This window comes from Solea solea, chromosome 18, assembly GCF_958295425.1.
Source record: "Solea solea chromosome 18, fSolSol10.1, whole genome shotgun sequence".
NCBI lineage: Eukaryota > Metazoa > Chordata > Actinopteri > Pleuronectiformes > Soleidae > Solea > Solea solea.
In genome coordinates, this window is record NC_081151.1 from 15,499,180 (window position 1) to 15,526,805 (window position 27,626).

The window sequence follows — 27,626 nt, forward strand, 5'->3', positions numbered from 1 at the left end:
TCCTTATAGGACAAAAACAAGTCACCATAACATATAATTATTACGTTTTAAGGTGAAGACATGTATGATTAGGATGAGGTTCAGAGAAGCCACCGAAGCCAATGTGTGTGTGTGTATTTCTTGTATTTCTTGCCTCTTAGGACCTTTTCTGGCATAAACACTGGCCTTGTCAGGACCAGTAGTCCTCATGCAGACCAAGACTTGATTTAATGAGGCAGAACCTTATTTCTGAAGAATGTGAAAGTTTAGCGCTAAGATTGGGGTTAGGTTAAGGTTAGGGTTATGAAAGTTTATGCAGTGTCCTAACAAGAATAGCTGTGTGTGTGTGTGTGTGTGTGTGTGTCCAGGTATTATTAATGTTGTTGGGACCTAAACCTAAACCACATTATGGGGAAAGCAAATCCCAATAACGTAAATTAATACTATTTTAAGGTGAAGATATGTTTTGAGGTTGAGGTTAGGGTTAGGGTTAGGATTAGGCCAGTAGTAATTATGGTTAAGGTTAGATTAAGTCTCCAGGAAATGAATGTAAGTCAATGCAATGTCTCCTCAAGTCATGAATGTCCAACGTGGGTGTGTGTGTGCACATCAGATTTATATTTCTATATTTCAGTGGGAGAGTGTGATGCTGTGGACTCTGCGCTGTTGACAGTGGATACGCAGGGGGCAGGGCTCTGTTGTTTGAACTGCCATCACTTTTGCTCTTTTGTCAACAGAATCATGATTGCAGCAGAGTGATGTGAGAACAGAAAAGCAAAGACAATGGCTGCATTGTGCTGCACCACACTAACAGGATTAAGCGTGGAGAAAATGATCTCCTTGTGTCAGTCTCAGCAGGGCCCGAGAACAGTGGAGCAGAGGAACGTCAAAGCCAAAGCAAGACCAGAAGTTTATGTACAATTGGAATAAACATCAAAAAGGTCACACATGAGATTATCAGGCTATATCTGTCCTTATATTCGATCTCCAGCAACTATGATTTACTGCCCTCTTGTGGTGGTGGCAGGCTATTGTGTCTAAAAACTGATTTGATTTCTCATTATTATATGAATTTGTAACGATGACTCCCATCTTCTTTTCACTGAATTGCAGCACCTTCCATCTGGTGGGAGATTTAAAGTCCAGAGGACTAGCACTATATAAACAGCTTCACTCCTGCTGCAATTGCTCTGTTAAATCAATCTTAGTCATTTATTTGCATTTTTTCTTACCTTACTTATTTATCTCGTTTTATTTATTGGATGGCTGACTTTTTTATTCTGTTTTAATTGTTGTCAGTACTTAGTCTATGTCCATGTTGTGTGTGGTTTTAAGCGGTCTCATGGTCTGTGTGTAATATGGATGCCTTCCTCCTGTTTACTGCAAAATAACACTACCTCTACTATATAGAGAACCACAAGTGTCACTGTGAAGTGCTGACAATGTGTCATGACCTCATAAAACCACACAAATACGTAAACCATTCTTTTGAATCATAACAATTTCAAATCTACATACAGTATATGCCCTTGACCTCTCCTGGGATTTGAACCGACTACCCTCTGGTTACAAGCCTAATTCCCCTCAGATAATATTGTATGCACACTGTAAAATATTTCCACAAATCTTTGATTAAATATCACAAATGTATTTGGAAATACATAGGAAACCAACAAATGATGTTTGATCTTTTTTATTTCCTTTAAATATTTGGACATTTCATGTTTTCATTGAAAAGAATACCCCAGTTTTGCCTTAAGTTGTGAGCAGACATGGAGACAGTGGTGCAGTCCACAGTGCTCCCCCTCTGGTGGTATATGAATCACTGAGTTTGACTCTCCAGGAATGCAATCCTACTTGCCAACAATGTATACGATGAAAACTGTATTTATTGTTTTTTATCTTCTTATGCCACAGCTCAAGTCGCTGTGAACTGGAATCATCAAGAAACATGAAGCCTGGCCTGGAAAGGATGTGCAAAAGTGTTGCAAGAATGAAGTCAGTTGGCCAGATGCTAACACTGTAATTACCCAAAAATGCAACTTTGGAAAAGCAGCAACCCCGACTCACTCATGAGACTTTGTGTACCATAAAAGGCATGATAGAGTTTTCATTTTTAACCATATACTCAACTGCTGCCACATATTTTAGTGAGCTGCTTAAACACTTTAGAATGGAAAAAAGATTGAGGTTATACATATTGACTATAACTGCAACACAAAGCAACTCATATTTCTCTCTGTGTGTTTTAGCACTCTGCTTTGTTACAGTAGTAAACATCTTACTCCTTATTACGGTTCATTACAGTACTGCAGTTAAAGATATTGATATAGTTCTGAAATACAGGATCTTTCTCATTCAAAGGGAAAATAAATGCTTAAAGTACTGGCCCCACACTTTTAGGTACTGGGTGTATTTTCTAGATTAAAAATGTAAGTAAAATGCTGTGCTCAGATTGTTCAAACTAAAAAACATTAAACAAAATCCTTTTTCTAATAAACTCATTTTTTAAAAAAAACATCTTTGGATACCATCTTAATATGCAATAAAAACTCAAATGTGTAATTTGTTGAATGGCATAGATCTTGAATTAATTTATAATGGAACAAAGATTTTCAGTGATTTCAGTTAAAAACATTTTTGCTCTTGTTCCCATTTTCCTTGTTAAAGATTTCCTACAGTATATGCAACCAAAAAGCAGTGTCATTTATGAGATATGATTTTGTCCCCTATCACAATAAAGGGATCTGGGAATAGTCAAGAAAAGGGAAAATTGTTCATATTTCATGTGAGCAACTTGATTTATTTAAAAGGGCCACAAGGGAAGTCTGCCTCTCTCAATGACGATTTATTACCAGGGTGGGCTTTTTTTTCTTTTTTCCAGAAGGCCACACTGATGTAGACAAACCAAGGGCCAGAAATAATGTTACCCGTATGTGATTTATATTTATATTATTTCTAACCTGCATCTGCAATGCAAAATATCCATGCGAGTATTCTCTTATATACATTTTGGTAAGAATCTTCTCAAAGATTCAAATTTTCAAGAAACCTTACCACCAGCCTAAATTTCATTACGAAATTTGGCAGCCATTTAAATATAACATGGAACGTCCCATTGAACAAGCTCAGATATGTAAATCTCATCTTAACAGATCAGGATGACTTTCGTCATGCTTTTGTAAAATGGTAATAGCTCAAGTCTTCTGGATCCAGTCGATCAAAATATAAATATTTCAGGTACCGGTACACAGATGACAAGTGTCTGTGCTCTCTGAGTGCTCTTTTTAAAAACTATTTTACAGTTAAGACAATTTGTCAGGATAACTTATTAACAAATTCAATTTTATTCTGCAGCACAGTGACACAAAAAAGCTCAGTATGTGAAAACACCAATGTCACAGACCTTGACCATCTGCATCATATTTCATGCATATTTCTAACAAAACAGATGTGGAGTTGTCTAATAACATGATGAATGACTCTTATTCTTTGTGTTTTTTGAGTCATTTAATGGTCTCATCTATGGGAAGTCCTTTGGACACTACATGAAGAACAGTCTGGGTCTTATTAAAAGAAGGTGGTGTGACGTTTTGGAGCATCTCCTTCTTCTTCCCTATGGGGGTTGAGACTGGAGCTGGATTTGGGTTCAGGTTCCTGTATTTAAACAATGATTTGAGTTTAGTCTTTTGAGATTTCTTCTTTGGGAGACGGGAGAGTCTTGTGACACCCACCACCTTTAGTTTAATCAGGGCTTCAGATGTTCCGGCGCCATTCCTCGCCTGGCAGCGATATTCCCCTGCATCCTTGTATGATAGGCCATTGAGGCTGATGATTGACCAGCAATCCCCCACTCGAGATACCTGCATATCTGAAACATAAAAACACACTTTTCTTAGGCAATTTACCAGACACCATGTAAATTGTCCTCCAAATTTGATGTTAGATATTTGATATTGCTTTTACTCCAGGACTGCTAACTGAGACCTTCTCCATATAGAAACAGAAATTACCCTACACAATATTTTCCTTTGTCATTTAAAATAAAAAACAGACATTTCCTGAAACAACCAAGAAACTCTGGGAACCACTGAAACACACATTTACATTTTCAAAAACAAAACATGAAACACTTTTATCAATCGCAATTTTTTTTTTTACAAAAGCCACACTCCATAGGGAAAGGGAATGAACCAAATGCTATTACCCGGAAGTGATGAAGTGAGTGTCTTTTTTTTTTGACAGTAAAACACATTATACTATTTAACATACAAACTGCCAAGACAGGGCTTGTGGAATGACATTTATTTTATTTTATAGAATTAATTAATACAGTGAATGTTTGATATAAAAAGTAGTAAAAAGCTACTTTGCAGGGATGAGATTATTAAATCCATTATTAACTAATGAAATGTAAGTGTTGAATAAAAATTCTTGACTCCTTCCATTCTTTAGCACCCTTCCCTTGGGGTAGCAAGTTACTATAATTATTCTGATTGACTGCATGCCGAAATAGCTCAGTTGGGAGAGCGTCAGACTGAAGATCTGAAGGTCCCTGGTTCAATCCCGGGTTTCGGCATTTATAATGGTTTTTGGGCAACCCGTGTCCAAGTGGAAAGTGAACTTGGCTTGTAACTGGAGGGTCGCCGGATGTACCCACCAGGTCTAAAGGTCCAGGCTACCCCTGAGCAAGGTACCCAGCCCCTATTGCTCCCTGGGCGCTACTCAGTGGCGCAGCCCACTTCTCCTAATTCTAGGATGGGTCAAATGCAGACAAATAATTTCCCTAAGGGGATTAATAAAGTATAATTCTTCTTCTTTGATTGTACCTGTTGCTTTTTCTTGGCCCCGTTGATCTCTATCACAATGCTTTCTATTATTTTTGAACTGAGGCAGTTTTTGAACTCTATCAGTTCATTCGCCCCACAGAGTAGGAGTGAAGTATTGTTTTTGGTGGCTCTGTGTGTGTGTGCTGATGGGATTTGAGGCAGACTGAGGCTTGCTGCGTGATGACTGGATCAAATTTGGCCATGAGCTCCACCTCTTTTAGAAATTTGCCATTGTCTGGTTTATTTAATGTGTCTGTGGACCCCCTTAAAGCTATGTTTCTTTCAGCTAAGGACTGAAATATTGCAATCGATGTAGAACGTTGCGCCACCTTTTTCTCTCAGCCTCAGCGAGTGTCATCGCTTGTTTATCTTTTGTGAGCCTTTCGCAAAACGGACCTCCAAGTCCTTCCATGCTGCCATGTGAGCATTATGCTCCTGGCTATCCTCATGGACCTTGAGCAAGTGGCTTTCATTTTTCCAGTCCGTTGGTCCTTCCATATTCAGTTTGTAATCTCTCTTGGAAAACATTTTGCAGCAGAAGCAATGTAAGCTTTCGTCATCCTTTTTTGAGTACATCAGCCAGCTTCTTCTGATTGTTTCCCCATTGACTAAGTGTCTGTTAAAATACTCATGTTGACACCTTCGTCCGTCCTTCTGTCAGCAGGGTCTACTGGTGCAGCCCTAATTACTGATGCTGCATCACTGGGTTCTTCGGAGGTGGAGGCGACAGGAGGATCAGTTGATGCCGTTGAAGCGGTGATGTCTGGCCCAGGATTAAGAAATGAAAAAAACAGCGCATCTGAAGAGAGAAGATGAGTAAGTGACACCATTGGGTGTTACAGTCTAATAATAAAAGAAATAATTGCAAGAATACAATTAAATTAAAAAAATAAAAAACATTAATTTCACTGTACTGTACATGAATACAGTGCCATTACTTCTGAAAAGCAAATTAGATGAGATTTAATCTTTGTCATTACAGTGAAATACTGATTAGCAGAATTCAATGAAGCAGTAAACTGCAGTATAATATAACATATGGGAATGCATTAACATTAAGAATGTGCACTTTAACATGGATGTAAAGTTTAACACTATAAACACACTTTAGATGTATATGTATGCTGAACTGTAACACAACAAACAACAAGGCTTACAACTGGTGTGTGAAAGGAATAGCATTTGACTGACTGTTAGAAGCAGAGCAAACGTTAGCTAACCAATAACAAATAAAAATAAATATGTAGACACACGTAAACACCTGCTGAATAGATCTAAATAGATCTGAATAGAGCTAATCTTTAGAAATGTCCCTGAGAATTTCTTAGGGACATTTGTAAAGACCAGACCTTATATTTCTTTGTGAGAAATACAGTATAAGGTGGGAGTATTACTATCTATAACATGAACTGACGCTAAAACGAGCTAACGCTAATGTTAGGCTAACGGTTACTGTCGTTCTGAAACAGAAAAATATTTTCATGACCTTATCTTTACTGTACCTCTGTCTTTGTCGCATTTTTCCTCCTCTTCTTTTCTTTTTTTCCTTCCTTGGGCACCGGAAAGTCTTGGTCGTTTTGACATTGTTGTCAAAATTCTGGGGGGGGGGGGGGGCGGACGTACGATGGGGGGCTTAATAAAGTGTTATTATTATTTAATAGGCTTTGCTATACAGTTAAATGAATGTGGACATTTTTTTTTTCATAGTAAGAAATAATATCACCTTATAGTTTTAGTATGAAAATATTGAAAGTCACACCTTTTTTTTTTCTTCCCACATTGTGGTGCCCCCTAGATGGTGGCGCCCCCTAGATCAGCGCCTTTAGCGTTTGCCTATATTGCTTATGCCATGGGCCGGCACTGCAGCCATAGCTCGTAGAAAACAGAAAACTACAACGAGCACATTTGTTGACACATTTTCCGTCACTCTATATACAGTATGTCATCCGGATCATTGGTCTGATTTGTTTTAGGTCTATCCAATTGTGTACAGAAGCATTTTGATCTATGTCTGATGGTCGCGCCTTTACACCCTTTCCAGTCCCATTTTCAATCTCTAATGAGATTGAGATGCAGTCTGGTGTTTCACTAAAGTGTAATCTTACTAATTGACACTGGTACTTTTGACACCCGAGCACAAGTTTCTGTGGATAAAAGTAAATGTACAGTTTACAGCACCACATTGCAAAGCCCATTCCCCTACAATGTAAAGCTTAAAATACAAATTGACAGAGACACAGTAGCACCACTTACAGCTGTCCAATTTCCTTGGTAACTGTTCAGAATTCTCAAGGAGGTGTTGCTGGCAACAATCTGCACAGAGAACCAAATTATTAGTGAGGGGAATGCTCTGACCACAGTAACATCACCTCATCACCAAAGAGCTGGTTAACCATGGATTGCTTACCAGTGTAAGATGAAGTTTTGATCCAAGTCAGGGTTGGTGTTGGATAGCCTCTAGCATCACAGCGGAGAATTACATTACTGCCCAGTGTTGAAATCACACTGGTGGTTGCAGGCTGGACTGAGGGCCTCATACAGCGGGACAGTTCAGCCTTGGTCAAGAGCATTGCTGACTGACCCTTTGACTCGCTGCACATCAGCAGCTGATCCATGAGAACAATGGGACTCCCCAGGGACATGGACAAGGATATCAGTGTGAAGATCTGACAGTCACACAACCAAGGGTTGTCGTGGACACCTGGGTATGCAGTACAATTTTGTCAAAAGCATTGTCATGTTTGAACTGTGTCATTGGGTGGACAATGCCATCGACACTTATGAAGCATGTGAGCACTTATCTGGATATAAAGCATCAGCCTGACAATGTCCAGACCTGTGTGTAGGATTTAGTCGTGAACTTTTTGCTATCAAGGTTTTGAAGAACAGCTAAGAAGGCCCTGGAGTCTTTCATGAGTAATGTTGAAGGAATTTGGTCAATGAGCAATTGGGATGGGGTACTATACTCAAAGGTATTGTACCCTGCACTCAAACCGATAACCCGCCGGTTACAAGCCAAGTTCCCTTTCTGCTTAGCCATGGGCTGCCCCTGTGTTATTTCTCGGCTGCATGAATTTATCTGCTTTTTGACTGCTCCTAAACCTTCTTCTTTCGGCTTCTCCCTTTGGGGTCACCACAGTGGATGATCTGCCTCCATTTTGCCCTTTCCCTTGTGTCTTCTTCTGTTACACCAACTGAACTGTCGTCATGTCCTCCTTCACAACATCCATGAACCTTCTCTGTTGGTCTTCCTCTTTCCCTTCTGCCCGGCAGCTCCATCTTCAACATCCTCAATCATTATCTCTCCTCTGCACGTGACTGAACCATTTCAACCTTGACTCTTACTTTATTTTCTGAGCTGTCCCTGGAATATTCTAATTTCTAATCCTGTCCATCCTGGTCACTCCCAATTAAAATCTCTGCATCTTCAGCTCTGCCACCCTAGCTCTACCTTCTGTCTTTTAAACAGTTCAATTGTCTCCAAGCCATACATCATAGCAGGTCTCATTGCCCTCTCGTAGACCTTCCCTTTCCCTTTTGCTCACCCCCTGCACCCTGCCTGCACTCTCTTCTTCACCTCTTTTTGTATTAAACTCACTGTAAAACACACTGTACCCAATATTCGTCGTTTTACTTGTCCTTCCTGTTGTTGTCCTGGGAGAGGAAGCCAGAGGTCCAGCAGCTCAGCAGGTAACATCGCCAGCCTGAGGAGTGACAGAGTGATGAATGATGAGGAGAAGAGAGACAAGGAAAGGCAACAAAAAGACACTTTATAAGACACATAGAACAAATAAGACAAAATATGGTTAAGAGGAAAGTAACAGTAACAGACAAACCCAAAAGCCCAACAACTGTAAAACACAAAAAACATTCTGAATAAGCAATATTTGGTGGCTAAAAAGGAATCAGAAAAAGAAAGAACAAAGGAAAGGAAAGGAAAGCTGAAGACTGCTGACAGCTATTTAGTGTTTTTTTTTTTTTACATATGTAAGCATGTGGACCCACCTGTTGCTGGACAGGTCAAGGCAGGTGATATTGAGGAGAAAGAGAGCAGCGTGAGCAGGAAGGCTGGACAAACGGTTGTTGTGAAGACCCAAAGTCTGGAGCTGAGGTGTGTCCCTTAGCCCCTCCCACGGGAAGGATGTCAGGAGGTTTCCGTCCAGACGCAGCTCTCGCAGGGACTTGAGGTTGACGAAGCTACTGGGGTGGATGGATGTGATGGAGTTGTAGACAAGCCACAAGAACTGCAGCTCTGAAAGGTTGTAAAATGCTGCCCGGGGCAACCTGGAGATCAAGGTTTTCTCCAGACGCAGTTTAACTGTGTCAGCCGGCACGTTGATGGGCACAACTAAGATTCCAAAGTCACTGCACTGCACCAGCCTGTCAATGAAATGCATATATATAAGGCCTTAAAGTGATAGTCCAGATGAAGCTAGTACTGATACAAAGTCAACAGTGACTTCAACATATGCACCCCCCCAAATCACTGCCAGAAGAAATACCTGGACAAGCCAGACACAGGAAGGTACCTCAAAAGTACAAGTATAGCTCTAAATCAGCTACAGAGGAATACCAAGCCCATGACTTAGAAGAGCACTACCGGGGAAAGGTGTTCTTCACCTTCCTTGACAAGATGTCCCATGAGTTACACCAAAGATTCAAGGGGAAAAATGAGACCTGACTTGATTCATACCTGCCACCTGGAGCAGCCCTTATGTCCTTGCTTTATCGTAGTGTGTTTCTTTTGAGGTGTCAAATTAATATTGTTCAAATAACAATAAATGTACTGTTCCCTGTTTGTTTTTATAACAGAGCCCTCTTGGGTGATGAAAACAAAAATTAACATGGCACCAGTCAAACCGTGAATCCTGAGGTTTCACCACAGGAAAGGCTCCATCCGTTTTTATATACAGTCAATGAGTTCACCCTGGACAGGTCACCAGTCCATCACAGGACCAAAACACAGAGACTCACAACAATTAACACACACGTTCACACCTATGCTCAATTTAGAATCTCCAGGGAACTTAACCCCAGTTTGCATGTAGTTGGACTGTGGGAGGAAGATGGAGTACCACGAGAATACACACAAGGAGAACATACGAACTCCACACAGAGGCCCCTGTCTAACTGGGATTTGAGGTGACGATTAGCCTGGCTAATGCTAGACTGCATGTCAATCTCATTTCAGATTGAGTATGACTATTTAGATAAAAATGCCTACACAATTGACCTACAACAAATCAGACGAATGATCTTGATGAAGTATGTGAAACGACAGAAAACATGTCAACAAACGCGCTTGTTGCAGTTTTCTAGGAGTGATGGCTATCTAGTAATTGTGTCTTACGGCAGTTAAAGTGGAAGCAACAGCCAAAGGACAGACTGACCATAGCTAAAGCCTGGACAGGAAACAGCAGAATTTCATTCGACAAGACCATATGTCATGTTGTGTGGGATACACAGTGATCCCCCGACTTTGAAAGCCATGTCGTGTGAATTTGGCGCATGTGGTGGGAGCAATACTCACCTAAACATTCATTTGAAAATCCCTAAAAAACACATCTATTACATAAACTCACTGTTTACCTTCATTAACTTACTGGCATATTCCTCCTGGTGATTGTATTTAGTCAGATGGCACATGCATTTATCCAAAGCGGCCGTGGAACAACAACTCTAGAAATGTCTTGTATGTGTCAGGGTGCTGTTTTAATTATGTTGGGTTTTTTCTCAGAATTCTGGATTAAAACTCAAAATCATGACTTGTCTTTTAAATTTTGTTTCCCAAAAACAATTTCACATGTAGCCTTAATCCATACTATCCATACTGTTATGTCCTTTAAACTGTTATGGTAGTGCAGTTGGCGCTACATTATATATTACATTATATTCTAAGTGGTATTTTGGTTTTTATTAAATTATTAATTTCTGATTTATTTATTGAAACCAATTTCACTCTTTTCAGGATGATTAAGAAGTCTTTAACCTTTTGACCTTTGTTTAGCCTCTGTCAAATGTTTGTGATAAACACTTTTGTCCACGATGTAAACTAATTTGCATGTGATGCTATGAAGTGATTTGCTAACATCTAGAGGTGTCATGATTTGAAAAGACAGTAACAGGCTATAATGACTTATATTCATGGGGAAACACTTGAACACAAACACAGAGATGAGAATGAAGTTAGTCTAACTCAACCTGAGCTGTGCTGTTCCACTGTTTCCATACGAGCAGACACATAGGGCTGGACAGGAGCGGATGGCCAACAGAAACGACTGGAAGATGTGAACAAGGAGCAGCAGATACATCCTTCAACAGACATCCGTTTTTCTGTATTACCACTCCTCTGCAAACTAAAAGTGCTCCCATAGTGCAGTGTGAAACTGAATCCCAGATTAGCTGGGATTACACTTCTTACAAGTAGAGTGTAATCCCATGCCTCACAGTCAGAAGAAGTCACAACATCAGGGCCAGCCTAGTCATTTGTTTGTTTACATTCACTTGAATGGTACAATCATTATGTATCTTTCATTTATCATAAAACATTTTAACATAACTTATATTTAATATAACAATAAAGGTAAACAAGGTAAATTAACAATTTCTAAAAAAAAAAAATGGGAACATTTAAATTTATTCAACCCATTTTTAACAATCTTTTAAAGCAGATAGAACAGCCTGTTGGAGCTACATGGACCCAACCTCTACCTGCCATTGTTTTAGGAATGAATTTCTTTGGGGAATAGAGCTGTGAAGATTACCAGACAATTGGCTATCCACCAATGCTTCTGGGTAAAAAATAAACATGCAATTTTTTTTAGATTTTGTGGTTTCATGATCATGACATAAGAAAAAAATCTGAAATCACTAAAACAATATTTTGACTGTTTCTATATCTTATTTTGTTTATTTAATATGTATTTGATTTTAGTTGTATGTACTTATTTATTTTGGTTTGATTGGTTAAATAACTTGGTCGCACACATGTCTAGTATATTGCTCATGGATTAAATAAAGTTAGGAAAAAACAAACAAACAAAACTATGCTTCCGGATTATTTACTACAGATATTAGGGTAAGAGTCTGATTTCAAAATAAAAGTAACTTGCTGATTGGCGCGATGTTTCACATCCTGTTAGCTCATAAATGATGAACAGTTAAATTCATGAGTTGGGCTTGCATTGGTATGATAAGGTATCAGCGTATACATTTATGATGTGGCCTGTTTATTGACGCACTATCAATCTATCTGTTCACTTCCAGCAAAAATCGTTTTTATTTTGAAATGAGTCCTTGCGCTATTGTACCGTAATGCCTAGTGTAGACCCGCAAAAATCAAGTGTCGGTTTGTTGTTTCGACCGTCACAGCTGTCAGTGTCTCTTCCTTATGGTAAAAATGTCCACTGTTACGCTGCCGGGAAACGACCAGCATGTCTTTCATCGACGTGACTTTGACGAGCCACCGTCAGTGAACCGGAGAGGAGGCGGACACTCTGCTCTGCCGGTCCCCAGTGCTAGGCAGCCCACACTCCAACACCAGCGACACCAGGTAACTGCGGCGACATGACATAGCAGAGCAGAGTTATGCTAACCTAGCCGTTCGAGCACGGGACACGCGTGGAACAAAGTGTCAAATCGTTTCTCCGTGTCGCAGCTAAACTTACTGAGCTGTTGGCTTCAGAGTGCTGGTAAACCAAACTCCATTAAGAAAATCCTGCAATCGAGTGTTTGATTACGAAGTCATACAGACCTCAATAAAGACCATGGCACAAGTAAATTAGGCTAAATTGGACCATGTCGTATTTACCTGTAATAACTTACTGCATGGGGAAGCTTAGCTTCGGTCTGTGTTCATATATCACTACATGTGTAATAAGAAGAGCATTATGGAGCCCGTTCAGACCTGGCATTAACATTCCATTCAGAGTGATGAGATCATATGTTGACATGTCATATGATGACGATAAGTTCTCTTTGTGCGTCCTTAGATCTAATCACATAAACTACATTCCTTAGCTGCACACAATACATAACACTGATGATCACATGATTTCTTATTCAAATGCATTTAATCTTATTTCATGTTACAGCAGTGTGAGCTTTGACACACACACTCTCTCTCTCCAGGGCATCTGCAGGCTCTTAATAAAACATGATGAACGTTACTATTACAAAGTTATTTCATTTTGGGGGAAATGTTTTTATTCATGTTACATTGTAATAAAACTACAAAACGTAAAAGAACATGGAACCAGTAACTACTAACTAACGTTAATTGTAGCCTGTTCTGAATTCATCGTTGCACAGCTAGTTCACAGTGAGGGGAAGTATTTTTATGATAATAATAAATGATTTAGTATTTGTAACAGTGAGTTAGCATCTACAAAGATAACTTGGCTTCTACAAAGAACACCTAACGTTATGCTAAACAGGAACTTAAAATAAATGAGCTATATTAAGTTACTCGCCTTGCACTGAATCGACTTCCTTAGATGTGATCTCACCAGGTCCGGAAACGAAACTAGGCAACAAACACCATGCAGTCCGATCTGCGGCAGCACTTTGCATTTTATCTTATGATGTCATCACATTGTTTCAAAGACAACATTTTACATTATTTTAAAAATACCAAAATCATCAAAGTATTTGATGATATGAATGCATTTTCATTGTCTAAATAAAATACAAATGACCAAATAATTGGCACCCTTTTAAATTGAACTTGCTTAAACCTGCAGATACGCTGTCTCTCTTGCTCTTCTACTAGTTAGAGCCCATGTTCTTCTCTTTTAATGGGCTGCAACAGGCAAGAAGAATCCAGGAGCAGCTCTGTTCATTATTAGAACTTTGTCTCCACAGGGCAATGTTAGACGGACACGACCTGGACCACCCAGTGACCCCAGTGCTGCGTGGCCCCATGTGGACGATCCCACCACACGGCCTCAGCTAGATGACTGTGAGCGCATGGGGACTCTGTTCGGGATGCTCAACAAGTGCCTGCGGGGGATGGGCTTCAGCCAGATGTACTTTGGGGACAAGATAGTGGAGCCAGTGGTGATCGTCTTCTTCTGGCTGCTGCTCTGGTTTCTGGGTATTCAGGCTCTGGGCCTGGTGGGAGCTCTGTGCATCATCATCATCTACATCCAGAAGTAATGAGAATGGATTACCAGTGGAGCCTGGTCTTTTCTTTTGCTTCATTACTTCTATACAAAGGCAGGATATTATGATTGGAACATGCAGTGGGTGTGTGCTTTTAGTGAGGCAGCTTTGTGAACAGCGCTGCGCTGCTCTGGTTTAGTGGCCGATGGACAGGAAGCAGGTTCACTCATCCTCTTCTGTCTCATTAAACAGAGGTGGAGCTGTTGTCCTGCCACTGCTGACTCGGCAGAATGGTGTCATGTGATTTGAAGCAAGGGGAACAAACCCCTTGACAAGGTTTGTTTGTGTTCTCGAGTCAAAGGCTACAAAAGTGAAAGCCAAGAGTCAAAATGCTCAGGATATAAAATTGTCTCCGTAAGGATCCTTTCACTTTAAAATACGGTACATCACTTAAAGCAACACTGTCTTTTTCACTCACCTCAGTTCAGCGTTGCTCTTGAACTTCCTGGGCCTAAATGTGGCAGTTTCAGTCTCTGACAATCATTAAAGGAAGGTGCCGTAGTTTTTTTCTTTTCTTTTCTTTTTTGGCTTTATTGATACATTTCCATAATAAGCTTTCAGCATCATGTCATCATTTTAATCAGTTGTAGTTTCAATCTGATCATTGAGCTTCTTAAATCTTAAATTTAATGCACCAAACAAGATTAATCGAGAAAATAATCCATAGATTAATGCATAATCACTAGTTGCAGCTCTACGTAGCCAAATTGATTTTTCAGTTTTTGGCTCACATGTGTCTCCTGGGCAGACACTTTTGTCTGTTAATCACAATCTTCCTACTAAGGCTGGAAATGAACCTTGGCTCCTACACACTTACTAAAGTGAAATAGTGCAAGGACAGAGGTTCAGGTGCAGAGTGTCAACGACAGAATCACCATCTACATGATTCTGTCGTAAGGAAAACAAAAAATAACGACCTATAATTAAAGGGATAGACTGGGATTTTTGAAGTAGAGGTGCGTGTTCACTGTGATTATGTCGTCTGACAAAAACAGAACACAGGAGTCTACTGCTGCCTCCATCAGTAAGTCTGTGGTCCCCTTTACACCTGGCATAAGGACGTGTTTTCTGTTACTGGACACAGATCAGATAGTGTGACGCCGCTTTCACGTTAACATTTTAATGCTGGGTCTATATCTTCAAAAATATATCTGTCAGAAAAATGTGGTTCAACGACGTGATTCAAATACTTGCTGATAGAGGCAGAAATCCTGAACTATCCCTTTAATTACAAGCGTACATCGTGTGTTCTTGTGAAACCATGCTGCGAAATGTTTACATGTCATACACTGGGGATTTATGATGAGTCACATTGATGGAAAGATGGGAAATAAGTTGGCACAAAACAGAACTTTTTTTTGTTTTTGAAAATGTGTTAAATGGATACAAGCTCCTTGTGCCAATTTATGTTGTTTGCTTTTAGTATAAAATGTATCAGACATTTATCATGTAGGCAAATCTTGATTAGCGCTGGGCGGGTTCATACTGAAAATTGTAATCGTTTTTTTCAGGATATGAATCTTTCATATACTGTAAGACCAGTACATAAAACTGAAGTGCATGCTAAAGACGTAGCTGTGGAAGTAATAGCAGGTGTAGAGTGGAGTGTTCCTAGAGGCGTCAACACAAGCAATTTACTCCAACACCTTAGTAGAAAACATGTGTTGGAGTGCTAAGAGATTATGCAGTTAACGCACTCATGTTCATGCATGAAAATAACACTTCTCTGTCACCATCTTGTTAAACCCTGTAGCGCGCCAGGGGTTTGTGATTGGTTTCCTTTTTAAGGAGATTTCTGTAGTCTTTGCCAGGCATGTATGCAGAGTGAAATCAAAGTGTAGTGTCTCAATGGACTACTGGATTGTGGATCAGTGGAAATTCCATCTGGATTTGAATGTGAATGGGATTTGTTGGATGTACAAACTGAAAATGAACATTGTTGACTTTAACAGTGTGAAATGAACGCTCGGGTTTGCCACTTTTACCCTGCTGTCGGCAAAATACACTGGATGTTGTTTTGAGGTTTTTTTGTAAAATGGTGAAATGCCTATAGTCTGAATAACAGTTGAACAAAGGTGTCTTAACCAGTCACTCCGTTTTATCCGAGTGGGATTAACATGAAGACCAAAGATATACTTGCTGATAACGACCTTTACACGTTCGCATCATCATGACTGTCTGACATATACTGCATTTGTTGTGCACGTCCTCAGAAATTCATATAACATATTGAAAATATGCAACACTATAAGCACTGGCGGCAGTAACAGCGAGGGCCTCACCTGGGCTGTCCATCATTCATTACTTATGAATTGTTTTCAGATTTTAATCAAATCCAAACTGCTATTGCTACTTTGACTACTTATTATTATAATAATACTATGTATCCACAAGCTTTTACTACTGTTATCATGTAGTTGCTGTAAGTTTTGTCCACTAGAGAGCAAATGTTGCCTCACATGCAATCTCTTCCACCATGTACTGCAGAAACGTATCACATGTGTATTTACAAAGCATGTGGTTTCCAAGTATATCTCTGAAGTGCTGAAGTTGAACAAACATGCTCACATTTATCATATCTATAGCATTACGTTTGCTCATATACTGAGCATTCGGTTGCATCTGAATGTATTTAAGGAAGCTGGTATGTGAAGGGTAAGTATGTGAAAGGGAGGAGTTTACTTTGATTTGACCTTTGATGGTAAATACAGTTTCAGGTATGTTTTTGCAGCCAAACATGTTTTACTTCTGTTATTGTTTATTTTGTATTAATGTTTACATCATGTAGTCCTGTCACTGATTTTTGTGGTTGAACTAGAGCAGAGGGAGACTGGTCTGTTTGTGTGTGAGTGTCATGCACATGATTAAAAATGCTTTGTTCACAAAACGTGTGTCCTTGGCATTATGTTATTATTAATTATTATTTTCATTCATTTTGTATTACTATCAGTATGTACAGTAGTCATAACTGAAGGGTTGGGGTACCCCTGAGCAAAGTACCCTATCCTCATTGCTCATTGTTAAGTGGACACTCTAAATTGGGGGACCACATCCACTGTTCTGACCTTGTGCCTGGTCCTATGACCAGATACACAGGAGGGTTGCATCAGGAAGGGCATCCGGTGTAAAAATCTGCCAAATCAAATATGTGGATCATCCACTACACTTGTCATGAACATGTGTGTTCTGGGTTTAAAACTGTGTTTTGTTCCATATGAATCACATTTTAAAATCAACCTGTGTTGATACAAGACTTAAAGAAATAGATTTAGGAATGTCATAAGCAGTTTTCATATGTGAACTCCAGAAAACATTATTTAGCAGCTATAGATGAACCTGATGTTGATATATTTGTGTTTCAATTCAATTCAGTTTTATTTGTATCGTGCCAAATCAACATACATATTCTCAAGGCACTGTATGGCCGTACGGCAGACCATACCTGAGTTTAGAGTTTAGTCTCAACTGGAACGTGGTGAACTTGGGGGTGATGTCATTCCCAGTTCCAACTTCCGATGTAAATGGAACACAGCATGACCGGTTACATTACTATTTATCCTGCTGGCATGCAAAAAATTCTGGGATACGGTTGGCAGAGAATGTGTCCGTCCAATGTGTTCAAACTTCTTGCTGTGACGCAACAATACTAGCCACTACATCGCCGTGTGAGTCATAATGGCGAAACCTCAACCAGGCGAGGCAGATGCTGCACATCTTTGAGTCTGGTTGTCAGAGAATTTTTTCTCTTGTGCCTTATGCTTGCTCATTGTGTGAACTGTTGGCTTTCTCAGTCAATAACACTCTTCATGGTATTATGTGACAGCATGTCTGCAGCTATGAATAAACAGTACTGTGTGTACCGATCGACTGTGAAACAAATATCACGTGCTGTACGAGGTGCTATTAACAGTAAAAGTAGCAGTGTGTGTATGGCGATGCCATGTCAGGGTTGCTCCAAGTTTGGAACGCACCATAAGGAAGCAAGCAAGAGTGCCTGACTTTCATCTCCTCTGCAGGATCCAGTCAGAGTCAAATTAAAATAAATGAAATAAAGTAAAACTAGTCTTTAAATTCAGAATGAGAGATTGTTGTGATTCATTGTGTCCTGGGTTTTTTTTTGTTTGTTTGTTTCATATTTCTTTATCTTTTCTTTCAATTATTATCAAGTATTTTAGTCTGTATACAGCACTTTAAAAGTGTTATTTTTACAGTTTTGTCCATTATCAAGAAGTAGGGTAGAAACCCCTTGAAGATGTTTTGTCACATCATCAGTGGGTAATAAAGCGCAATATAAATAGACCATTTACTGTCCATCTCTCCATGATCTACAGTCTTCAATTCCATCTACAGTCTAACTTGTTTTACTCTGACTCTGTTTATTCATAAAGGTGACTCAGTCACCGGGGCCTGTTGCACAGAACCAAAATAAGGCATTAATCTGGGATAGGTCAGTATCCTTTCTGAATATAGCCTGTATGAATTACCATGAGAGATTAATAAAACCTGCAGCTCAATCTTTTCAGTCACTCTATAAATATGATTTACAGTCACGCATGATCAATCTGGATGGATGTTATTCTTATTTTATTTGTGACAGAGTCAACTCAACAGACACAATCACAACCAACAGACTCACTCTGCATGAACCAAATCCAACTGAACATCAACAAACCAATATTCACATATGTACAATATTACACGTCATTGTCCAAGAAAACCATTGGAGGGATTACAGCAAAAGAAACAGCACAAGACACATATACAATAATATAAAAGGTAGAGTTCTTTATGAGGCATTGTTGTTCAATAATTACATAATACAATTTCACATAAATCAAGTGATCTGAGTGAGATCGGCTGAAAATGGATAGACTTAATCCTAGGCAGGACTAAATTTATTGTCAGCTCCAAGGGTCCGTCCTGAACATTTAAATATCCCTCTTCCTGGAACAAGCAACAAAATGGTCTGAAACTGAAGGATCTGGTCTCATTGAACACTTGTAAAGTATTGTTAACTGATTTGGAGGTAGAAACATCTGGCTTTAGACATTTTACAAAATTGCTTATGTGATTTTATACTTCACTTTTTCTGTCTTAAGGAGATTTGTATGTATATATATTTTTTAATTGAATTGTTGTCTCCATATCATGTCCAGGACACCATTTTAAAAGACTTTTAATCTTAATGAGTTTTAAGGTAAAACATAAATGTGGTTATTGGTCAGTCGCCATCCCACAATGTATATACTGAACTGTGGATGAAACTGAAATATCAACTTCATTTCCTGCAATACTGCCTACTGTAGCTTTAAAAGGGGAATTTCAGGACTGTTTAATCTACGTTTATAAATGTGTGTTAAAAAGGTAACAGCGCTTAAAAAGTACTTTTGATCCTATAAGGCAACTGCAATATTTTGCTTTAAGTCCACTAAAAGTTCTTATCCAAGCTAATAAATGGCTATAGTTGTTTTGGAGAGAGTCCAACAACAGCACTAGAACCACTCAGCTCTCACTCTGAATTTGAATTTAAATACTATTCACAAGTACACACACATTATATAAACATAAAGCTCAGGTTTAAAAGAAATCCCTTTAAGTTCAGTAAGATACACAAATATGCACTAGTTTGTGCTCACTTTCCAAAACCACAGACTGCAGTGTGTACACTTGAGAAATTGAGGCACTATCAGCCTTTTCCACCTTAATAACTGCAGATGATGTCACTTTGTAAACATTTGGCTTTCCCACATGAAAGTCTGTAGAGATTAAGCATCAAAGAATCTTAAACTGTAGACTTGGTTTTATTCCTCATGTCGCTTTTATCTGTCCAAATTATGTTATTTCTATCACTTGACGCAATTTAAAGGTGTTCCATTTCAGAGAATAAATCAGACTTCCGTGAGCAGTTCTCACTTTAGTCAAAGTTATTTTTCATGGGGTCTCCCCTCAACTGCAACATGTGTGTGACGTGGTTTAGGGAACTTTCAATGATGTCAACAGGTAAAAAGATCTAGAAACTATCGTCAAAATTAAACAACAAATGTTGTGGTGTGTTTAATTTATAGTCAGAACTCCAATGAACTTGGATTTCCAACTCTGAGCAGCCGCACAAACCCGGCCACGGGACTCCAAGACCAAATGAGCACTGCTATTTAACCATTAAAAGCACTTCTTGTTCTTAATTTAACGGTAGCCATGTTGCTACCTAGCATTGCAATTGACTGGTATTGCTAACGATAGCTAACAATGGCTAGCCTTTTTTTCAGACTTCACTCCCAGTTCTGTAAATGGAACACATCCTTTTTATCCACCTGACCTGAACTTAAAGTTAAATAATGAGCAGACGTGTACTAAAGCTTCTGATGTTGTCATTATAGCTTTACAGTATGTACAACTGTGACCAAAGGCCAGAACATAAGCCCACTCAAACACAATGGCTCAGTTGCGCGGTGGTGTGAGCTGATGGATGAATGAGTTTTGATTTCTCCTGGCTTTCTGTTGAACGCAGCTCAGTGTCCATTGCTGCCCTCAGACAGGATGCGACTTGGCTCAGTGAACTTTGCAGTGATAATATAGAAGAGGGCGGGGCCAGGCACGAGGGCTAACAGCGGCAGGTCCTGCTCCAGCTTGTCCAGTCGGGAGATGGAGATGATCCCGTAGGCGTGGAGCAGCCAGTGGCTGAACAACACCACCAGACGCTTCTTCTTGGCCACCAGGGTTTTAAAAGACTGTGGGGATGAATGAGAACACAACAGTGAGGTTAGGATTCATTTACACTGAGATGTGTGGGGTTTTTTTTTGTGTGTTTTTAAATAATAAAATGCAATGACAAGGTAGTAAATATCGATTTCATTAATAAACTTTTTTAACTTGAGATGGACTGACACAATGTGTAACTACACAACCACACTCCCTTAAAAATCTGACAATTTATTTTGGGTTTTTTTGCTTTTCCATGCCGAAAACCTGTGATCGTGAGCTGAATCACAACCCGTTCAGCCATATTTCAGTTCACTGACTGAGTCTGCGCTCTGCGTGGGCTTTGTAAATAAAAAAAAGAAGTCCTACTTGAACATAAATTTGATGGTGGATGGAAAGAAATCTTCAGTATGTTGAAGCACATATGCATACACTCATGTTACTGGTGTTTGTGCCTTACAACCAACAGTGTGCACAACCTATACACTGTGTGAGTAATCATTTCAATTTCATCATTATTTTTGAATTATTTATGTTTACCAGAAATTGCCCTTAAGATCCCGAGATTGGCTGCCACCATACGAACACTGCTACTTTTATCATTAATAGAACTTTTGTCATAAGTCAGTCATCAGATCATTTTTATTATTTAACTGTGTGCCCAAAATACCATGTAGAGTGTTATCACTTGGTATTGCTAACATAAGCCAACAATGCCTAGCCTGAACTTGGGGATGATGTCACTCCCAATGTAAACAGAGAGCAGCATGAGAACCAGCCTGAGAATAATAAGGTTGAGACAAGGTCGCTTTCTCTTACTCTCTCAGCTCTGACTATGTGTCAGTAGGTGAACTTTAACTTGAAGGACTGTCAAAGTATACAAGTAAACAAGAAAACATCCTATTTCGAATGAGAGGCGTTAAAATGTGTGCTGTTACCTGTATCTCAGAGGCGGACATGTAAACAGCCAGAGTGACCAAAGACAGCACCAGCATTATGTAGGGAAACGCATAGTCTGAAAAGACAAACACCGTCACTCAGTGCTGCACAGATATCACACACTTTTTGCTTCCATTCACTACATGGTGTGAATAATATTGGCATGTCTGCATATAGCTAGAGCTGCAACTAACCATTATTTTCATAATCGATTAATCTGTCGGTTATTTTCACAGTTTATCGGGCAATCGTTTGGTCCATAAAATGTCAGAAAAGATAAAAAAAAATGCTGATTAGTGTCAAACCTGGAAATGATGACATTCACAAATGTCTTGTTTGTTCCACAAACCAAAATGATTCAGTTTTTTCAGATTTCTTTGTTATATGGAGCAAAGAAACCAGAAAATATTCACATATAAGAAACTGAAAGATAATAGTTGACAATTAATTTAGTAATTTAATAATAGATTAATCTAATAATGGTTTCAGCTGTATGTTTCTTGCTATATGCAGACTATGCACAGATCTGTGCCGCTGGTAAATTGCCATGGGAACAATACACAACTCCTGACATGGACATCCCGGGGGTGTGTGTGTTTATAGTGTGTGTGTGTGTGTTTTTTCTTCTTCTTATGTGTTGTTCAATCAAAGTTACAATTCATTTTATATCAAATTTTTAGAAGTGATATAAAGTAGCAATAATTGTGCAGAAGTTACAAAATAGACATAGAACTGTGACATATTTCCAAATTTCACAAATTCAATCCAAATTTAAACATTTAGTACTTTTTGCTCCGGTGTGCTTATATAGTTGGTGAAAGTATTTGTTTTCGCTCCATCAGATTGCCTAGGTTGTGCTAGAAAAAAAAGGATATAAGACATTGCACATTCTTATGGCCTCGTATATACTGTACGCTTAAACATAGTAATGGGGAAAAAAACAGCCTAAATGCTCTGTGTTCTAAGGGTTACAACCTTTATATGCTTAAAAAATAAATGTAGGAAGTTGCAATGATAACGTGTGGTTGGTGTTTTCGTGGCATAATCAAGAAAACATGGGTTGGGGGTGAACTCACAGAGCAGTCCTCCTCCCACAGCCTGCAGCACAGTGAGGATGGGGAAGAAGTATAGCGCAGCATAGATGCTCTTGAAGCGGTCTGATTTGCCCAGACCACAGGCTATCTTCTTCACCAACAGGGGGCGCAGGAGCATCATCAGCACCAAGCAGAATGCATAGTAGATTAAAACAATGGTGTAACTGAGGAACAAACAATAGAAAAGGGCAGTATTATAGAGCTTGTCCCAGAGGTGCATTACAGACTTACAGATATTAGATAAATGAAATTGTCAAATGAATATATTCACATTTAAGAAGCTGAAAAATCAGAAAGCTTGTAATAATCATTACAAAAACCAAATAATTGAAATCAAAATAGTTGATAATTCATTTAGCAATCAATTAATCCAAATAATCATTGCAGCCCTATTCAGAAGTGTTCAATGCACACAGAACCATTTCTCTTTCTTAAGTTTCCACATTTTAACACTGTTTCCCTGCCATTTTTTTGGTACATATTAATTTTAGTTTAGTTGAAGAAAACGCGTACACGTCACAATGTGGGAGCACATACAGTTAGATGGTGTGACATTTAAAGAATTCATGAAGACAAGTTTATTGGAGTGGTAATAGTTGATAAACAAATGTAAATAAATAAATGTTGTCACTACAACGGTACAAACTTTCTGTATTTCTATATGGAGTGTCCAAGCATGTTCAAACATATGGTTTACATGAGGTAAACATACATTTTTTATATCGTTTACGTACATGTAAATGTGTATGGTGTGGGTATACTCACTTGTATACACTTTATGTAGCGATTTGTAAATAAGCATTACTATGAGTAATTAATAGTGATACTAAATAGTGTAGAAGAGTCCGACTCCTTTTCAGACATGTTTTCTTTTGTTTGTTTGTTTTTCATTTTATTGTATTATGTTCAAATGTTCATAATAAAGCATTCATTCATGAACTTACAGTGGGTAGACGGCCTCCTGGGTGCAGTGTATTGTGTTGATGTAGTCTGGACTAGGGTTGTACAGCATGGTGTACCAGTCTGAGAGCATCTGGACTCCACAGGAACGGACAGTGAGCTTCCCCACCGGCTCTGTGACCAGCAGAGTGACCACAGCTGACACGCTGCACTCCAACATGGCTGTGATGTGCTGCAGGAGAGCACTGGAACTAAACACACAACAAGGAAATATTATAATTCATGGTCCAAATTGATTTAATGCAGCCCGACACATAATATATAGTTATAATGAGTTATTCTTGGTAATACAAAAATAACATGTCAACAAAATTCAGCACACTGAGTCCAGCATTTTGATTCAGTACCTGAATACAACTTTCTTAACGAGTATAAATGACATTCAGCAGTCATCACTAGAATGAACAGTCTGCTCCGAGTGCTCCCACTTTCTGTTCTTAATCTAAAATATATTAATGTTACACCCAGTAGTTGTTTGTTGATGCAAAAAGCTTAATTTCTCATAATTGATAGAAACACAAGTCTGTCAACTTGATTTGGATCGAGCGTGGCTATTTTATTGTTCGCTCATGAGAACACAGCACACAGTGGGGGAGCCCTGGGTGCTTTGTTCATTCTGCTCTTTTCTTTCTTTTTTTATTAACAATTGTTTTTGTTTTTTGTTCACACACAAATACAATTACCATTTCTGTGTATCCGTTGTGTGTGTGAAAAAGAGTATATGGGAAACTAGAACCTACTTAAAACATGGACATTGTGTGTGACCCCCACCTCTTTTTCCCTGAGTACCACTCAATGAAGAACCAATGTAGAACTAGAGGCAACATGGCCATGAATCCCAGATAGAGCCAGTCGTAGAGTTCAGGTGACTCAATGCAGCGTTGGCATATCTTCTGGAGGTTGGCCCGCTCTCCACGAGGGCACACCTGATAGGACCAGAGACATTACACAGAAGAGTCAGACGAAGAGTAAATGTCCATAACACCAATGATGGCCAATTACAACACAACTACCCACTTCCTGCCAGAACCCAAAAATCTGCTTTATAACAACCCAACCTGAAAGCACATCTGTCTGTGTTGTTGACCTTATGCAAGTCACAGTTTGCATCATTTGTGACTGATGGATGGACTTGGAACAAGCATGAAAGATGAGAATAGCAAGCTAATAGACAGGATTGTATAAACCTAGCATTAGTTCAAGATCAACAGAGAAGACCAAACATGTTTATGAGGCGATGTCGGATATATTTCTACCACGACAGAAAAATCTGAAGGCTGTCCGTCATTTTGACAGATTGAACACAGAGGTCAATCGACCGTAACATGAAATAATTCACACACAACACTGTCAACCACTTGGTAGCCGTGATCCCATAGGTGATCCTGCCGGTGTCGTGCCTGTTTGGCACTTTTTTGTTCCATAACCCTCAGGATCTTTTAAGAAGTTTAAAATGACTGTCTTACTGCGTTCAACCTCAGATGCAATGGCACGCTGCGAGAGGCCATGCTGATGCAGCTCAACAATCCGACCACGTTCAAAGAGAGAAAGCTTTTTTGCCTTTGCCATCAGGAGGTCATGACAGTGTGGATACCTGACAGAAAATGGCACTGAATCCACATTTTCTGCGAAAATTTAGGCTTTAAAAGGCTGTGGTCTTAAACTTTTAATCAGCTGATGAACAGCCTATTTCAGTTTAATGGTTATTTGCAAGAAATTTCTTACTCAATTTTTTTTTGTCTCACTCCCATTTCTTCTTTTTGCATTTTGAAGAACTACTTGGAACGTTCTTAAGATCCAACAGTGCAAAATGTAAATTCTTGCAATTTTTCAACTGGTCTTAAAATTTTGAGTGTATTTGATTAAAGAGGGTGGTTCTGATGAAACAGGGGCCGAGAGACTGGATCTACTGAGGTGATAACATTGTAAGATTTTGCCATATCTCATAGGTACCAGATAAAAAAAATACCACTCTCTGAGAAATAATAGTCCAGCAAAGTTCTGGTTTGTTCTGTCATTGGTGGGCTTTTTGTGCGTGAGTGTGGCTCTTGTGATGGCAAAATGAACAGACGGAATTCTGTGTTTCCAATACATTGACCGCTACTTCTGACTCTCTCACACATACACACAGACTAACTGAATACAGTAGACCACACTACATTGTCAGGTATGACAATGCAGCATTTATAAAAACAACAACAAAAACAGTGTTCAGGAATCGGTCAGGTTGTGTGCGGCATGGAACAAGACCTCCCACACCTACTTTGAAATGGGGTTGTTTGCGATATTTAGAAACTTAAATTGGCTGACCTGTTCACTCTGTTTAGTGAAAACTCCAAGTTCATGATGTTGAATACACAATGTCTTGATAACAAGTTTATGAATTCCACTTGAATACAACAGTAAACAGAAATTAGTTGAAAATGTCTGAAGGAAGGCGACTCTCAATACAATTCTTTGTCTAATAAAGCTTGAGATAAGGACGGCTGAAGTATTGCATGTTGGACCTTTAACAAACAGTGCCAGCTAAACCCAGACTACAACTATCAGTCGCTCATGAACCTCATGTTGTTTAGTACTCACCCCACATTCTCCCTCCACGGATCCATTGATCGTCATCCTGCCACAGTACAGGCCTGGACATGTTGAGCTTATGGCCACAGCTGCAACAACATACAGCCATTTTAAATAACAGTCACCAAAGACAGAAGTGTGGCAACACAAGCACTTTCTTACAAGTCATTTACTGATTCAAATGTAATCACATATGATTCCAAAGTAGGTCGCGAAAATGTATCATTTAAAATGACATATTCATTTAAACGCTAGGAAAAATGAGCTGTTAAGGTCCACAATAAGTACATGTCATGAGAGTAATTGGGGGTATAAGCGTTCTGTCAGTCATGACTTCTGTTGTTTTCATACTGGTACATACAGATGACGATGGTTGTTTATTTAAATAAGTTAGGTACGGTGTTAGGGGCCTTTCTGCATGGAGTTTGCAAGTTCTCCTCGTCAGTGCGGGTTCTCCAGTTTCCTCCCACAGTCCACAAAACATGCAGATTTCGGAATTAGGCAGAGTGGACACTCCCAATTGACCGTAGGTGAGAGTGTGAGAGATGGTGGTTGTTTGTCTCAATAAGGCCGTGTGATAGACTGGCGACCTGTCCCCCGCATTTCGCTCTATGTCAGCTGAGATCGGCACTAGTGCCCCCCGCGAATCTATTGTGGAGGATAAACCGGTAAAAGATGGATAGACGGTACGGTGTTTCATATTATAGAGGTTTTAGTATAGTGCAGGAGGATGCGTTTAGCTAGCTTCACGGGTAGCTAGTATCGTAGTACCAAACGGTACCAAATAATGTGGGGCAGCATTATTAACGTAACAAGAATATAGTTATTTTAAACGCGCAACTACTGTCATGAAAAGAGAAAATTTAACTTACTCATTTTGGGTCAATACAGCTTGGAATCAACCTCCTTGTCTCTGTGTTTTCATTCGTTACCTAAACCGGAAGCGAAAGAAAAGAAAGTAACACACACAGGAAGTATTTTTTTTCCCTATTCTGTTGAATTTATCAAGCACATCTTAAATTTGTATTACCATCTACTGGACTGGATGTATGTTTGCGAACTTCGAACGTACCTTTTCGACCGTAACTTTTCCCTTTCTTCCCGTTTGTGTGTCCTATTATGACAAAGGCTAAGTAGTGTTTTTTTCCCCTTTGAGTTCCTGCTCTGCAGAGTGTTCCTATACCTACACATACTTTACATTTCGACTTCTCTCTTGCTGAGTGGTTATTGTATATCTTATTGAAAAACCTTTAGCCCCTGAGTTAAAGAACATGAATGGTGCAGATTATAGGATATGTTAAGTTTCCAATTTGAAACTTCATTTTCAAAGGGTTAATATTAAACATTATTAAGAATTAGTACATTTCTGATCTCTGGCATGGAGAATCAA

At 39.2% G+C, this 27,626-nt stretch overlaps 3 protein-coding genes and 1 non-coding gene across 4 annotated transcripts; 2 read left to right on the top strand and 2 right to left on the bottom strand.

Moving 5' to 3' along the window:
* Positions 1 to 3,346: 3,346 nt before the first annotated feature.
* lrit3b (leucine-rich repeat, immunoglobulin-like and transmembrane domains 3b) lies at positions 3,347 to 11,441 on the bottom strand. The gene is made up of 6 exons (XM_058616068.1): positions 11,010 to 11,441; positions 8,814 to 9,188; positions 8,424 to 8,512; positions 7,216 to 7,509; positions 7,062 to 7,121; positions 3,347 to 3,850 (listed from the first exon to the last, which is right to left on the bottom strand). Exons 1-6 carry the CDS (start codon positions 11,117 to 11,119, stop codon positions 3,486 to 3,488), a joined length of 1,293 nt encoding a protein of 430 aa, XP_058472051.1. The 5' UTR covers positions 11,120 to 11,441; the 3' UTR covers positions 3,347 to 3,485.
* Positions 4,486 to 4,558, top strand: trnaf-gaa (transfer RNA phenylalanine (anticodon GAA)). The gene has a single exon. It is a non-coding gene; the product is annotated as a tRNA-Phe (tRNA).
* A 708-nt stretch (positions 11,442 to 12,149) lies between the features above and the next one.
* On the top strand, positions 12,150 to 16,857 carry fam241a (family with sequence similarity 241 member A). The gene is made up of 2 exons (XM_058616069.1): positions 12,150 to 12,360; positions 13,671 to 16,857. The coding sequence occupies exons 1-2, from the start codon at positions 12,199 to 12,201 to the stop codon at positions 13,962 to 13,964; spliced, it is 456 nt and encodes a 151-aa protein (XP_058472052.1). The 5' UTR covers positions 12,150 to 12,198; the 3' UTR covers positions 13,965 to 16,857.
* Positions 16,858 to 19,752: 2,895 nt separating this feature from the next.
* Positions 19,753 to 27,390, bottom strand: jkamp (jnk1/mapk8 associated membrane protein). Its single transcript, XM_058614489.1, has 8 exons — positions 27,309 to 27,390; positions 27,109 to 27,168; positions 26,246 to 26,325; positions 24,434 to 24,588; positions 23,647 to 23,853; positions 22,685 to 22,866; positions 21,608 to 21,684; positions 19,753 to 20,698 (listed from the first exon to the last, which is right to left on the bottom strand). Exons 2-8 carry the CDS (start codon positions 27,110 to 27,112, stop codon positions 20,480 to 20,482), a joined length of 924 nt encoding a protein of 307 aa, XP_058470472.1. The 5' UTR covers positions 27,113 to 27,168; positions 27,309 to 27,390; the 3' UTR covers positions 19,753 to 20,479.
* Between the last annotated feature and the right edge of the window lie 236 nt (positions 27,391 to 27,626).